The 17,275-nt window shown below is 36.5% G+C and overlaps 1 protein-coding gene across 1 annotated transcript in view; it reads right to left on the bottom strand.

The window, feature by feature from the left end:
• The window catches only part of EYS (eyes shut homolog), a gene marked incomplete at both ends in the record, with an annotated part of 840,074 nt that extends 825,517 nt beyond the window's left edge, over positions 1 to 14,557 (bottom strand). The window contains 2 exons of the mRNA XM_082480747.1: positions 12,172 to 12,331; positions 14,483 to 14,557. Coding sequence (XP_082336873.1) covers positions 12,172 to 12,331; positions 14,483 to 14,557 — 235 coding nt within the window. The remainder of the gene's footprint in view (positions 1 to 12,171; positions 12,332 to 14,482) is intronic.
• Positions 14,558 to 17,275: the final 2,718 nt, after the last annotated feature.

Genomic DNA, 17,275 nt, shown 5'->3' with positions numbered 1-17,275 from the left:
CTGAAAGTCCTCATAAAGAATATAACTGACAGTTGCTTTCCATACTGCAAAGTGTAGAAAAGTCACTACTTCTGATAAGACCATTTCATTTTTAACTGACCCTAACATTTTAAGTTCTAAAATCAGAATTTCCATTCTTTAGGACTTTAGCTGAACTTGTAGTTGCTAGAGATTTTTTTTAGTTTTATCTGATCTGCTTTGGTCTATTTTTGCACTTCTTTTCTCAGTTTAATATTATCACTTTTTTTTTGCAGAAACTATGTAACAACTAGTATGCTAATAAAGAGTATATAAAGATAATCTACACAAAGTATTTCCCATTCCTTATTTTATATGGCAACATGTTTATCAAACAAAATCTATTGTATGACCTAATGCTTTTCTTCAGATCACAAGTACTGGGACCGCATTATAATTATTTTTTTTCCCCTTCTAAAATGAAAGTAATTTTAGCAAACTACGATTTAAGAGTATTTTTTCTTTTTTCTGTTTTTGAATATAGTTATAAGACAATTAGATTTAGTGTATATGTGCACACGTGCTCACACATACATGCACATTACTTTTTGATCACTTAAACCAAGGAGTTAGTAGGAATATTAAAAAAATATGTTATTTGGGAGAGTATGGGCAGTTAAAATTCACCTTCTGAAATGTGGGCCTTTGTATCAATGCTATTGCATTTATAGGTTATGAAAAACTCTTAACTTTTGAAGCAGGATTTGTCTCATCCTGGACTCTACATCCAAAATAGGTGAGATGATTGGAGCCTTTAAAATGCTCATTTCTTTCCACAGACCCTGTGGATAGCACAGAGTGACAAGCCTGGTACAGAAGTTTACATTGTAGGCATTTAAAAATGAGCCATGATTTATTCCGCTGTCAGGAACTTTACATTTAATTATTTTGAAAAAACATAAATCCACTTTTAATAATCTTTATTGGGCCCACTAGAAGTTGGAAAATAGTTTTTCACAGATTCTGAATATTTCCTCATTTTCACTGAAGTTGTGTAGAACTATGCAGTAAATGTATTGTTAGAGAGGTCTAGGTATAATAATTCATCTTTGTGCTTTTCGAAGAAAAGTGGTTTCAATGAATGAGAAAAGAATAAAAAAGCACTAATAAAGACCTGATCTGACAATTCAGACATGTAGGTGTTAAAACCATCTGCCTGATTGTAACTCAGACAGCTGAACAATCAAGTTTAATGGCTTGGTTTTAACATTAGAATTTGAAAATTCTATTATAAGCTACATGAAAAAATCTGTCTTTAATAAACTAGTTATCGTACATATTAAAATGAAGATTTATTTAAGATCAATATAGGTAGTTTTTCAGTCCTAGAATAAAATATAATTGTATACTGATAGAAAAAAGTTGTCTTGACTCTGTACAGCTAAGCTTGAAAAAAAAGAACATACAATTCATCCCATTGGCCAAGAGATTTCTACTATAGGTGGGTTGAGGATGCTTATGACTGGATAACCTCCACTGACTATAGATGGAATCTAGAAAACACGTTTATTCTAAATTATTAACTTTTAGATTGCTAAAGATACACCACACTAAATTAGTTCATTCATTCCTTGACTATCACTACCTTTATCCCAATATTTAATAAAAAAATAAAAGAATGAATGGTAGAGCCGTGTGAAATGACATTTGGCTTCAGAATATAGTTATTTATCTACAGTGGTATTTGAAAAATAATCTATGAATATTTTTGTCAATATTTGCAGATTAATGATAATTTCTCACTTCCAAAATTCCTTGCATTTCTGTTTTAGGATGCTGTTTCGCAAATCCCTGTGAAGGAGAGTTATTCTTCTGAAAGGCAGGGATTAAAGAAAGTAAACCCAAGAAAAATGAGATATTAATAATTTTCTAATGACAAGAATTTGCTGGGGTTGGAGATAACAGTTCTGAGATTGGAACTCATCATTTACTAAATCTGATTATGTGAAAAATATTAGGCACCATACAGTGGATCACTGCTGTAGAAAGCTATTTCTGCTCTTATGAAAGCAACATGAGCTTTTAAACATAGAGACACACATGTACCAAAGAGTAGCCAAAGTGAAACATATATGTTCACTAAATACTGTCCCAGCTTCATAGACTAAGGGGATGCAAACATTAATACAAATATTTTCCAGTTCAAGTGAACATTTGGTTCTAGTTCTCACGTTTTACCAGCTAGCATCTTTTTATTTACATGGAGCTAGATTTAAAGCTTTTTGAAAAGATCAAAAAGACTTCCACTGGCCACAGCATTCTTATAACTTAGCCCCATTGTCTACCACTGTATGAATTATAAACATAAAATTTCACCTTCTCCTGGTTTAGAATGAAATAAATGATTCAAGGACTCTTAGGAATAGTCCTTCCTGAAAGTTCCTCCGTAACTGTTGTTTTAGCACAGAGTCTTTTATCTGAACGACTTTTTACAGAATGTCTTTAAATTTGTTTGAGATGTATTTTATTAACCTTGGCTTTTAAATGAACTCATTATTCTGGAACATACAATTTGACATTTGACCACCCAATAGATTATCTGTCTTTTCTCTTAGCTGCCTCCAGGATTTAGCTGGAAATCTGGCCTTAAAGATTCAGCCTTTGGCAAAGTCTTTTGTAGACCTCTCTTTCAAATAGTCTTTTATTCTCTTGTGGGGACATTGTTTGTTTGGCTTTTTTTCTTGCCAAACTGCCCTTCATATGTCTCAGTGAAATATCTTGTTCACAAAAAAGAAAACCAGGATACTAGAAGAATACTCAAAACATTTTTCATGCCTGCAACAGAGACATTTCCTCTAATTTTCATAGAATCATGGAATGGTTTAGGTTGGAAGAGACCTTGAAGATCATCAAGTTCCAATGTCCCTGCCATAGGCAGGAACACCTTCCACTTCACCAGGTTGCTCAAAGCCCCATCCAGCCTGGCCTTGAACACCACCAGGGATGGAGCTTCCACAACTTCTCTGGGCAATCTGTTCCAGTGCCTTACCACCCCCAAAGTGAAAAATTTCTTCCCAATATCTAATCTAAATCTGCTTTCTTCCAGTTTAAAGCCATTCCCCTTCATGCCATCACTACCTGCCTTGTAAAAAGTCCTTCCCCAGCTCTCCTGTAAGTCACCTTTAGGTACCAGAAGTCCACTATATGGTGTCCCCAGAGCCTTCTCTTCTCCAGGCTGAACAGCCCCAACTCTCTCAGCCTGACTTCTTAGAAGAGGTACTCCAGCCCTCTGATCATCTTTGTGGCCCTCCTCTGGACCTGGTCCAACAAGTCCATGTCTTTCCTATGTTGGGGACTCCAGAGCTGGACTCAGTACTCCAGGTGGGGTCTCATCAGAGTAGAGTAGAGGGGCAGAATCACCTCCCTTTTATCCCCTTTCACCCTCTTTTGAATTCCTCCTTATCTAAAGTGAATCAGTCAATCATTTAATGTAAAATATGAAGAATTTCAGAACAACCACTCACAGAGCTGTTCACAGAAAGAGAGAACCTTCCAGAATAAGCATCCTACCCAGCCTGATAAACAACAGCATCCTTGCAGGGTTCCTCTGCCCTTTGGATCCCCTAACCATCCCACAGAAACTCTCCAAGGGGCAGGAAGGTGGTTCACCTACCTGAGCCAGATGATGAGGATGCAACTAGTAGAGCACCGATATTTCTGTATGGATGCTTATTGGATTAATTTCAACACTGACAAGAAGAGCAAAGAATTCGGTATTGCAGGAAGGCAGTGTGTTCACAGCTGTCCTGACAGATATCTCAAACCTGTAACTCTCTCAGCTGTGTCTCTTCAGCCAGATACATACTCTGGATGTCACCATTCTTCCTCTACCCTTGCTATGAGCCTAGATAGTGTAGTAGTGTACTTCATCAAACCTTCAGATTTTTAGAATGAGGAGTGGTTTGTAGGAGTCCTCAGGAGAGCTCAAGGAAAACTGCAACTGGTGATGGAAAATTATACATATTTCTAAATAATAATAACACACAAAAAAAAGTTTTGCAGTTTTTCACATTTTCCTATTTGCCAAAACTATCTCTGCTTTCTAATTTCTTGTCTAACCATGTGTCGTGGTTTAGGCCAAATCCCCCACTGGGGACCCGAGATGCTCCCCTCTACCCCTCTTCAAAGAGAGAGGCAGAGGAGGAAAAAGAGACTTATGAGTTTAGAAGGAACTAAACTACTTTAATGAAATATTAATAATAAAATAAAAAGAAATAATGAAATCTATACAAAACCGTATCAAGCTCCCGAGATGACAATCATGTCACCAGCTGGCACTGGGGCAGTCCCAGGCTGGACTCACTGACGGACGGGAACTGGATTCCGGATCTGCATTCAGGATCGGGATCACAGGCAGACGAACAGAGTCCTCCTCAGACGTCGGCCATTGAAGGAAGAGCCCGTGACCCTTTGATCCCTCAGCTTTTATACTGAGCATGAGGCAGATGGGATGGAATACCCTGTTGGTCAGTTTTGGGTCACCTGTCCTGTCCGCTTCTCCCCGCAGGTGGGACCCCACTATGCTTTTCCGCTTCCGACCCTCCAATGTGGCAAATAACAAAGTTGGTTGACCTTGGGGGTTATAGCAATAAGTATAAGCAGGAGCCTCTCTGCATACCATGCCTGGGCATCAGCTATAAACATTGGTCTTATCACTCTGAGAGAGTGACTGCACAATATGCAGTTAATTTCAGTTGTTAGAAGAGGCCCAGCTAAGAAGCGAAGTTACTGAACAAAATTGGTTCTGTTTTACCTCAAACCAGGACACCATGCAAATCTCAAAAAGTTTTTTTTCACTTACATTTGAGTTTTCATAAGAAATTCAGGACAACATATTCAGCTACCTCAAATCACCTATAGGGTAAATCTATTTAAGAAGGTACACTGCCCAACTAACTTTTACATTTTTGAAATGGTATTCATAAAAACTAAGTTAATTTAAAAAAAACCCAAACAAACAACTGTGCATTTGCAGAGGTAGATGAAATGCTATGAGAGGTTACTGTTCTCAAATTTGAGTGAACCTACTTTGCTAAGCATGGAAATTGAGAGTTCTCATGTGGTTGTCTGGTTGGTATCCTCTACATGAACATCTTTAGCAAAGAAACAATCCAACTAAGACCTGCAAGAAAATATTTACCTTGATTCTTATTTTTGTTTACCTTGCAAACACACGATTGCAGTGTCAATGCAAACATTTCTCTCTCTCTTTCCCCCCTTCAAAAAAATTTCCTTGAATAACTTCAAGCATGCTTGAGAGACTGAGTAATATTCAGTTCCAGCACAGGTCAGGTGAAAGGTTAAAAGGGAAAACAGCTTTTAACAAGATGAATGTCAAACATCCAAACATCCAGACTTTGATTCCTAGAACAAGAGTAAAATTGCATATGCCTCATTGAATACATCCCTCCTGTCCTGACCACGTATGTAGTCATGCCACATAAGTTCATTATATAAATGGATTAACTTCCATTTTAGCTAAGATTTTTTTCCTCTTATTTGGAAATCTGAAAGACTGGTACCTTAAATAGTTAGAAGGGATTTTCTTTGTTTGTTTATTTCATTTCAAGTATAAATATATCGATAGATCATTTACATTCATATATGCATATTTCTGTGCACTTACTCCACACCCTCACATAAAAAGTCAGGGTAAAATGTAATCACAACATACTATGTTCTCATATAGATCTATACTTTCCATTTAAAACCCCATCAAACTGGAACTAACATCTAGCTTTCTTGCAATGGAAGCGGATCAAACACAAGCCTGTCTGTCAAAGATCTTTTGAATAAATAATTCTTTTTTTTTTTTTAACGTTAGCATACAAGCAAGTTTAGTTCCTGGATTCCTTAGACATTTTCAATCTGTAACTGGCTCTGCCTAAAATTAGGCAAAGCTTATTAGGACTTTAATTTGTCTGCGTATCAATGCCCCCTCTGTGAGAAAAGTATAATGGTACTCCCTTACTCAGAGGAATGTCATAAGATTACAGATTATCTGTGCTAGATGATGACAGAATTTGCTGTTGATTTCACAGTATGCCAGACATTCTTATACTTTTCTCCTTACTCTCATATACTATGAGTCTCCCCTTAACTTCTGTGATCTTGTCTACTTCTGGACTCAGTATCACCCTCATAGATTCTTCTCTTACAGAAAATAATCTGTTTTCTATTCATTTCTTTCTATATGCTGTACTTTCTTCACCAAGCCAGATGAAATAAAGTTTACTCTTTTGTTTAAGACATAATGTTTTACTGTAATGAAGCTATACTGAAATATTTGGCTACGCTTCCCTGTGCAGTGTTGTACAGATTATTCTTAAGGTGACAGAGATCGTATAGTCCAGTAAGAAATATCTCCTGATGAAATACTGCTTAAGGTTACCTAAAGAATGTGTAGAATCAGAATATTGCCCAGTGTCCTTAGTACAATAGTGATATGGGCAACAGCAGGCTATTGTGGGTATCAAACCTGCCAACTGTAGTTGCACAGCCAAACGTTCTGCTCCTAAAGCACTCTATTCCCTGATTTGTATTGGCCAAGAGGAAGAATACTTTGCAATAAGAGCCATGAACATCACATCTGGAGTCCCAGAAAGGTGGTGGTTTTAAGTTTTATACAAATTCCTTGGCAAATTGACTCTATTATATGGCTACAAGAATTCTGGATTGAGAACAGGATGAGGGGGGTTAAAAGCCTGGACTAAAGATGAATGTCAGTGTACAGAATGGCAGCCCGAATTTGGGAGGTGCCACAAAGATTGCTGTTAGTTCTAAAGTAATGTTATTAATGATGTGGAAAGTAGATTAAACAAAACTTTAATCACATACATAGTTTATACTAAATTGATGGCAAATACTGAGGAGAAAGATATAATACAAACAGATCTAAAGAGGATAGATACTTTACAGGAACATGTTTTAAAAGTGATGTATGTCTCAGGAAATAGAAATGAAAGCAAGTATATTTCAGAAAAAGAAAAAGTAAACCTGAACTAGTTAGAGAGTCCCAGAGTGAAGAACAGAGTATGGAAGTTGTTGCTGAATGTGAGTTTCCAATGTAATACAGGTTAAGAAGAAAGTGGGTAGGTCTTATAGTGCCTATGAAGACTGTTTATGTCATAGGAAAGATATACATCAATAACAGATATCGATAACACAGATGACACTATGCCTTCAGCCTGTCGAATTGTAGTATTGTATATAGTATTTCAACAGAATGGGGTTTGAGGTGGGTTTTTTGTGTGTTTTTTTTTGGGGGGTGTTGTTTTGTTTTGTTTCTTTTTTTTTTTTTTAGAAGTAATAACTACTGAACACAGAGCTTTAGAAACAGCATAAGAAGCCTTCCAGATTTAGTTCATATGTAAGCATAATTCTAACTTCAGTGGAGATACAGTGGACTATGCAAGCTAATTATGTGGTACATTGTGTCTGAGAAAAAGTAAGCAAAACGTCATTAAGCATTATTATCCGTACTCTAAAGAGGAAAGTCAATATTCAGGTTGGTATAAGAATACTGTGGTGGATTGGTTTACTTGAACATGGTAAAACAAGTAACCATTTTGCTTAATCATGTTTTCTACATAGTTTCAGTCATGACGGTTTCTTCAGAAATGCTAAATCCCCACTTGAATGCTTCAATTATACAGAAAGACTTCAGGAGCTAAAAAATGTAAGACTAAGACCTTTTAAAGAAATAAAATAGAGCTAAAACGATCAACTGTGTAAGGAAAACAGCCAGTAGGTCTACATGATAGTGTTCCTCATCTCTCCAGTGCATTTTCTATTTTTAAACATGCTATATTTACATCTACACACCTTATCATGTTTTAAACCCATTGATTAGTATGATAGGTGATTTTGTAGCGCTATCGATAATTTTTGTACCTAGGTAACAACTGAAATGCTGTATTCAGTTGAGATAACACAGGCTCAGCTGAGAAGCAGAAAAAATGTCTCTATGGCTATTACAGGTCATCAACCTCAAACAACTTGTTCTGAAGGCTTTCTTAATGAATTTACATAAAAGGCATGCTTCCCTCCTCTTTCTTATTGACGATTTCATGATTTTTTTTGAGTGTTATACAGCTATTTGAATGTAGACTATCTCTCCAGCTGCCTCTCTGGACGCTTAAAGAAAGCTGCAAATTCCTGGTTTCCCTTGTCACTTACAGCAGATTTATACGTTGGGTAATGAGAATGAATAGTGAACTGCTGTTCTCTATGAGAAACTTATTAAACTATCCATGGAGAAAAGATCTTAGATTCCTTTTATGTTTTACCTTGAATGAGTAAACAAGGAAAGAATAGACATTGATAGATGTAAAGCCAGAAGAGACAGACAAGCTAAAACAAATCAGCAGAGTTCTGGAAATTGCCCCAGAGTAAATTTGGGAGTTGTTTGCCTAAATAAAATGAGCCACATAGGTCTGGTAGGAATTGGAAAGCAGTAGAAGAAAGTGGTAAAGTGAGTAGTTTGTTTTGCATGCAGCTGACTTTGAGGTCAGACTTTCACATGAACATATTGTGATTAGGAAACACGCTATGTCTCTCAAACTTTGTTGCTTTTTAAATATTCAGTCAGTGGTGTACAGCAATCACTCTGGTTTGAGTGCTGGTTTAATAGTCCCAGGAGGCAAAAGGTCAAGGGTTTCGTACTTTGACAAATAAATTTGACAGAGGTGAGTGAAAGTAATTTTTGGAGTTCATGAGCAGATATAGCCACCTAGAGTATTTTATATATCAAGTTTAAGGGCACATTTTTAAGCATCTCCTTCAGTCAAGAACTTTTCTCGATTATTTACTTAGAAATCCACAGACATTTATACTATATATGCTTCTTAACAAACCACAGCATCTTTAAGTAAACCGTGTAATACATAGTTATTCTTGATGGACAAAAATTCTTTAAATATTCTTTCTTACTCACATGGGCCAAATATATTCACCGTACAGCAGCTTAAACTGGGAACTGAAAGACTAAGAAATATGAATGTACTCATAAATATGCCCATGAATTCGGAACATTTGGTTCCATTTTAAAAGCAGCCAGAACTGATATTACATTTCTCTTTGAGATATCAGGTAGAACATTTTCACAGTCTTTTGGCTTTTCATGCAATTGCTGCATGACAGAGAAAAAAAAGTATTTCCAAAGTGAAAATTTCAATAGTCTTACTATTTCTTGTGGAAATCAAGACTGAGAAAAATTGTTGACTTAAACTTCTCTAGGTAACAGTCTGCCCGGAGTTCCCGCAGGTATGGTACAACTTCAAACATTAGCCCTTACTTAGTGTTCTAGAGTTTATCTGCTTCAAATTAAATATTATGCCAGTATGGTTTAATGCATTATTATTTTTTTATTATTATTATTTTTGGACTGCATATTTCTCTATCAATTTATCTCAATCAGTACAGTGGAATGCTCCAGATGGAGTGGAACCATTGTGTATGGATCCATGTAATTCAGCCTAGTACCTTGTTTGGTAAGAGATCTTTGTACGGACCTATGTCCTAGCTAAAACCCTTTGCCTTTTGCCCTAACTAAGCTTCATCCAAATATGCTTATATTCCCTTCCCATGTACCTGTAGAAATTAGCAGCCCTGCCTCAACTCAATAAAACAGAGAGAAAGAGAAAAGATAAACTGTGGATAAATCTGTGAGTGAACTTAGTGAGTCTTCCATAAGAAAAGTTTGAAGATGAAGAAAAAGTATGTAATTGAAGCAGTACTTTAAATTCTGGTTGGTGAGTTTGCTTGGGGTGCAGTTCATTTCAGCAGCGGTAAGATTATTTTAATTAAAGGACTTTTCTACCAACTAAATGAAGTGTCTAACATGCCCAATCAATTCCTGCCAATATGATTGCTTTACACACAAGGAAAGATAGTAATTAATTAGAGGAAGCTTCTTCAAGGACAATGGGTCTACTGTGCAAAACCTGAGAAATCGCTGACATGGATTGTTTCATTTCAATGTCATAAGGCATGTTACATGCACTGTTGTAAGTACAAAGGTTTTTATCCAGTTTCAGAGAAGAGGAAAAGGAAAAGCTAAATAAGGAACTAACTGTAGAAGGTAATCAAAAGCACAAAAGCCATGACATCTATTCAACAAAAACACTATATTTTATAACCTTTTTATTTTCTCCTTTGAGCATTTAAACCAAACACATGGATATTTTTCTGTCAGTTATCCAAAATATGTTTTACATATAAAGAGAAATAAGAAATGTAGTTTAAAATTGCTTTTGTGTGTATATATTGTTTCTTCACTCTTTCTTCATTAAAGAGTATGAAACCAAAATGAAATAAATGGTTTTATTACTTTTAAAATCAAAGTTCTGCCTTTCACAGCTGAGAATATTGCATCATGTCATACTTTGTTTTCCCTAAGATAAGTCTACTCCAAATATGATTTAAATGTTAGTGCAAAGGCTGCAGCTGTAGTGTTTATAATTTATAAACACAATTAAGAACAATTAGATGGTAAACTGCAATAGCCTTTCTGGTTGCAGATGCTATTTAATTCAGAGTCAAGTAAACATGCCAGAATTGCCACTGCATTGTTCTTCCCCCTCTCCCTTCCCATTCACATAAATGAAACAATAAACAGGCATAAATGAAAAATGCTATGGAACAAGAGTGAAGGAGTAACTTATTTAAAAATAGAAAGAAGAAAAAAAAATCTATTACAACATAAAGAACCTTTTTAAAGAGACCCCACGAAGGAAAGAATCTTGACCTTATAGTAAGATGTCCCTGAACACTGAAGTCACTTCCACTTGAACTCAGTCATAATTCAGTGTTTAGTAAGGTTAAACTGCATTAACTGCACACATTTCTTGTCGTTTACTATAGCCTGTCAGACTTTTGTTTCACGATTATGTTGTGCAGCAGAGACCTTACTACTATCTCAAAAGCCTTGAAGTATTGCAGTGAAACATTACTTTTCTTAACAAATCCATAATTTTGGTTGCCAGACCAATAAAAAATAACCCTGGATTGGACTGAAAAAAGGAAATCATACAGGTGATAAGGTGGAAGTGAAAAGAGAGGTTGATGGTTACTACTGTCTGGGGTTTCTTTTTCAATATCAATAGATTTAAAGTCCATTTCCGCTGTGTATTAATAGCATTTCTTCAGAATAATTTAATTTTCATTCTTTATGCAATAAATATTAAGTTTCTATCTTTCAGTTGTTTATTTTTAAAATTCTGTTAATCTTTTTGGCACTTATGTTTAAATTGATATTCATATGGCTGATAACTGTTTCCTTAATTTTACCTAAAACTGGAATGAATCACATTCAATGCTTCCCTTTCAGTGCCCTCTCTAACCAAAGATTAGCAAAGGATTGTAGAATCCAACTTAAATGAGCTTCTATTTAAAGGGTAAGGCTGGAGGAAAAATTAAAAATTGTTTTTCTTGCCAGCTAAAAGCCAATATGGTCAATATAAGCTATTTTTCTAGGCTTCTTTTGTTAGCCAACAAAAGAGAAACCACTCCTGAAGAAAGTGTTCCAGCCACTGACATACCTAACGCAGGTGATCTTAATTCTCTTCTGAAAACACTTACTCATTGATGATTCCTTGAGCCTTGAAGACTTGTTTACTAGGTCTCATGTTACTTTAGACTTCTAAAGTCAAGTAAAGTGAATCAGTTAACCTCACCCCAAACTAAGTTGCATAAATCATTGGTGTCCCATGAGGGAATTAAAATAGGAGGTTGGGGTTCAGCTCTCAGAAAAATTACTGAAGTTATCTGAACAAATATGGGCTGATAGAAACTAACAAACTCCCCGGGTTTTATTGCTTTCATTAATTAGATCTCCAGGAACTATAATGAGAAGGCAGACATCTAGCTTACATACAGAACTTCTACATGTAGATGTATACTTAGCCTCTTAAACTGAAGCTGAAACCTACTCTAGGTCCATTCTTACTACAAACTTCATGAGGAAGCTTTAAAAGTAAACTGTAAGTTTGATTTAGATTTTGTAGGCATCAGAGCAGAGGGGGGAATATGCAGAGAGATGTGATTACTCCTCCAAACACTTCTCTATTCCTTATTTTTGAAAATTCAGCATTGAATACTTGAATATTGAAAAGGAAATGAAGCTATGAACTACGTGATTTGCATATGCCTTACCTGTGAAACCACGAGGACACAAACACTGAAACAAAGGTTGCTCTTTCAGTTGGCTCATATCAATGCAAGTTGCTCCATCAGAACAACTATTTGGGTAAATTAAACATGCATTTTCAGCAAATTGGCAAAATTCTCCTGTCCATCCAGGTGCACAGAGACACTAGACATAACAAACAAACAAAAAACAACAAAGAAAATACAAAATGAAAATGTAATGCGAAAGTTTGTAGAAATTTCTTTGAGTCTTGTATTTTACTCCTGAGTAAATGTACAGTAGAACGCAGTGTTGCATCCAGTGAGACTATTCTTCACGCACGTATTTGCAGACGATAAAACAGATGAGATAGGCAGAACTCATCTACCATGTCTATTGAAAAATTGTGGGAAAAGAGGACACATGAGTAGGAGGAAATGGCAAAGGTAATTACTTGCTGTAAGGGCTGGAGCTCCCTGCAGGAAAAGAAGGACTGAGTGTAAGAAAAGGATTTAAAAGGCATGGAGGTGAGGGAGAAACCAGTGACACTAAAGCAGCCTGCAAGGCAGACTGTGGCCAACCAGTAATGAGAAAACATAATATGGAGCTTCTGTTATACTTTCCAATCCTATCTGTTAACTAAAATAAATAAAAATAATTGCTTCAGAGGAAAGGGGAAGATTTGAAGCTGTCTGGTGAAGTTTTTAAGTACAAGGCTAGAGCTGCTCCTTCAATTAAAAATAAGTTACTGGAGTAACGGAGATATCTTTGGTAGCCTTCACATATTACATGTGTTTTGGGACAACAAATCATTAGACAGAGTTTATTTACAAAAAAAAAAAAAAAAGCAACGAAAACATAGGAACAAATATGTAGCATTATTATTTACTTATTGTGATGGAATTACCATTAAGCATTATTATAATAGAAACACTTTGGCAGAATCTTTTTACTTCAGTAACCTTCAAGGACTAAGACACACCATTAAAAAAAGGCAGGACACTGGTTATAACCATAAATGAAAAAAAAAAAAAGGGCGGGAAAAAAAGACACTGAAAATATTCTATTGGAATACAAGCTTACAAGCTTATATTTACTTCTCAAAAGAGTCTTATGAAACATATAAATTACAAGTGCCCTGATAAGGATATAATCAATAGTAACTTGCCTTGAATAAGGAAAATAAAGCACTATAGCCAAGAATAACATAAAAGTATTTTAGAACACTGTGAGGGTGTAGCCATGTACAATGTATAAGCATTTTAAATGAGTTTGTGTACAATGTGACCACCAGAGGGGCAGAGATGGGTGTAGTTGTGATAAGCAACAGAATTAGAGTGACTTGCAGTCCCAGGGCCTGCAAGAATATGATGTTCTCCAGTGGCTGTACATTTCTTAGTCCCTATTTTCCGAATTCCTATTTCTGCATCTCTCTGTTGTGACAATATCTGTACATAACTCCGCCATTTCCCCATTTCGTTCTCTTCAGTCTCCAGAAACACTTGCCACTCCCTGTGTACTGCCCTTGTCCCTGATGTTGTGTTTGGTTAAATATGACACCACTGTAAAGAAGTAAAAAAGAAAGGTGGCATGTTATAGGTAACTGCATCTATGGGTACATCTACCTTTGTCATTCAGTATAGAAAGCTTCCCCCAAATGAAACTGTAAAAAACATGATTCATTCTGTACGCCATTTTATTTTACACTCATAGAACCCCAGAATAATTTAGGTTCAGAGAGACCTTTCGTGGTCATAGAGTCCTACTCCTTGCTCAGAGCAGGTCAGCTTTAAAATCTGAGCTGGTTGCTCAGGATCTTGTCTAGTTGAGGTCTGAATATCTCCAAGGATGTGAATTCCACAGCCTTTCTGGGCAACCTGTTGCAGTGCTTAACTACACTCTCACCACCGATTGTGAACAATTTCTATTTAATACCTAGTCAACGTTTCCCCTGTTGCAACTTGTGCCAGTTGCCTCTCACTCTATTGCTGTGCACTTCTGAGAAAAGTTTAGCTCTGTCTTCTCTGTGATCACCCAACAGGGAGATGAAGAAAAGAATTATATCCCCATTCAGCTTTCTGTTTTCAAGGCTAAATAAACACAGATCCTTCAGCCTTTCCTCATACAACATGCGCTGCAATCCTTTCACAATGTTGAAGGCTCTCTGCTGGACATGTTCTGATTTTGTCAAAGTCTTTCTTTTTTACATTGAAGTCCAAAACTGCACACAGTACTCTAGGGGCGGCCACACAAGTGCTGAGCAGAAGGGAATAATGACTTCACTTGATCTGCTGACTACGCTTTTATTAATGCAAGCTAGTATTAGATGAAACTAACCTTTACCACCTGATTACATTGATCCACTCCCTCATCTGCCTTAGACACATCCAGCTGAGCCCTTTGGACATACATGCACCCCCTTTGCCTAAGTAGCACCCAGTTTGGCATTCCTCTATCTGTTGCAGATGGAGTGATATGCTTCACTTGTAAGAGAGAAGCAGCAATATAGTTGTTGATACAAAACAGGGATTTAACAAAATTTGATAGGAAATGTGACTGTTTTAACAAGATCGAATGGCAAGGCACACGGTTATTTACTGCATAGAGGACTGGATCAGACACAACTGTCAGGGAGATGCTCCTGTTCATATGTGTTAAGGTTCAGAAAGGACCCCTTTTGCTTTCTAAATTCCTTCTCAGAGAGGAGTCCAGATGGGGCTGGATTCAATCCTAGTCCCAGATTTGGTCAACAGATTATGTCTAAAGGATTATATATGTGCCATCAATCCTTTATATCACTTAGCTAAGATGTCAAAGTTTAGCATGCTATTAGTCACCAAGAATCTGTTGTGGCAAGGAATCTCTGAATCTCGAGAAGTAACCTTGAGAGGTGTCCCTACTCAAAGAGAGATCCTGGCGTGCAGCCCACTGCTGTGCAGGAGAGCTCGAAGGGCTCTTGGGCTGCTCACTATTTCTGGCGTAAGATGATTGACCTATAGTCATATTTGCATATTGACCACAGTACCAGCACTGCTCAAGTTAGTCCTTGGCTCTTATGTCATTATCTGTCTCCCCGAAACCACATTGAGCCAGATGCAACCATCACGATTAGATATACCCGTTGTGACTACCACGGGTGGTTATCACTTGGGCAGGGTTATGGGAGATAGAGGTCAGGTTGGCGCCTAGGTGTGGAGCACACCGTCACACTAATGTTGATAGTTGCTCCTTCCCTCAAGTTTTACCATTCGGCACAGGGACTTGGGAAACTTGAAAGCAGATATTGCCAGTAAAAAACAGGGCAAAGGCATTGAATGTCAGCCATCTCATTCAGCAGTGGGCTCACATTATCCTTGGTCTCCTTTTTTTCTGCTGCTGTACCTATAAAAATGGAGTTTCTAGGATAGCTTCTTCTTTATGATAGCTTTTCATAAGGACAGTATTTATTTGGAAATTCTCATTGACTAGACAACCTTTTACCTGCTCAGTCACTAAACATTACTATTTACAGTATTAAAACTGTTTAACCAGTATTTTCTTTCTTTAAATATCTTAAGTTGATTCTGCAAGAAAGGGCTTCTTCAAAAAAGTTCACTTAAGTTTAACCCCCTTCCTAGTGGATACAAGTTCACTTAAAAAATCTGTTCTCTGAGTGGGGAGAAAATGCCAGAGACTGAGATGTTGTGAAAACTTCATTTACTTTTCATCTAGCAAAGGGGCATTTCTGCACATGTGGTGAAACATATCACTTGCAAGACAGCATTCAGGAATTAAATCATTATTTCCAGACTATATCTGAATTGTGTTGAGGATAATCAAAGGACAAGTCTCAGGGATGCTTAAACCAGCACTTCCCACCACCATTAAGTAATTTTTTTAAGCTGAACTGAAATCACACCATCATCATACTGGTAGTTCTGTTGAAAAGTGGCCTTGGGCAACCTGGTCTAGTGAGACGTGTCCCTGCCTATGGCAGGGGGGTTGGAACTCAATGATCTTCAAGGTCTTTTCCAACCTAAACAATTCTATGATTCTATGATTCTCAATTTTCAGTTGCCTGGTAAGATGGCTTGCAAAATGAAGATGTTCATGTGTATAGGGTGCTCTGTTACTTTTAAAATATGTTGAGAAAACCCCAACTCAACCCAAAATTTAGAGACCAAACTGGGTGTGAATGCTTTAAATTTTTTTTTTGTCTTACATATTCTCTTACATTGTTTTTCCTTACCCCCATATTTCCTTCTCTTTTTTTTTTTTTTTCCTCCACTCATTCCACAAATACAGTAAGAGTGATGTACATAATCTTATTGGTGTTTATTTTCTCAATTTTTCCTACAGGTATTCTCAACATTAGGAACTTGAGTGACTGGTTTGTGACAAAAGATTTAAAGAACTCGGCACATGCTCTTTGGCCAAATGGAAAAAAAAGGAGTATTATTATTTTACTATGTTGATGCAGCTATGAAGATTTTTAAGATAAAGAAAATAAAAACCTTAGCTTAATACAAGGAAAAAAAAAATCTTGCAACTTTTTGGCATGTAAAATTCATGCCTAAGTGAAGCTGTAGAAATTACTCAATCTGGAAATATAATAACTACAAAGAACAGAAAGAAATTTAGTTTTTAGATAACAAACATGTTACTTAGTGAACTGGATTGAGGGACTTTTTTGGAGAGATCTTTTTAATCATGTCCTGCTTCCAATTGGAATGTGTCTTTTTATGAAAGAGAAGGTTACGATCTTTGTCCTTCAAACTGTGTACAAAATTTAAATGAGGATATTCTATAACCGTCAATAAATTCTGCCATGCCCAGTATGGCTAAGGACTTAAAAGTTTACAACGCTGATTCATTAGCCTACAATACACCAGGGCATGTGAATGACTTTTTAGCATAAAAAGAGAAAATGAGTTGGTCCTAACCTACTATATCTGTCACTGCACAGGGTGAATATTTTTTTTTTTCAAGTATTACATTACTGTCTTGCAAATTATTCTAAAAAAAAAAAGGAAAATGAAAGTAGAATTGTTTACTGAAAGCTTTTTTAAGTCTGCTTCCATATATATATCAAATGCTACTGTAAGACACGCTGATTTAAACCCCTGGAGCTGAATCATAGTGGCAGTACAT

The sequence above is a fragment of the Vanellus vanellus genome (genome assembly GCF_965231255.1).
Source record: "Vanellus vanellus genome assembly, chromosome: 3".
NCBI classification, from domain to species: domain Eukaryota; kingdom Metazoa; phylum Chordata; class Aves; order Charadriiformes; family Charadriidae; genus Vanellus; species Vanellus vanellus.
This window is presented reverse-complemented; position numbering and strand designations above follow the sequence as displayed.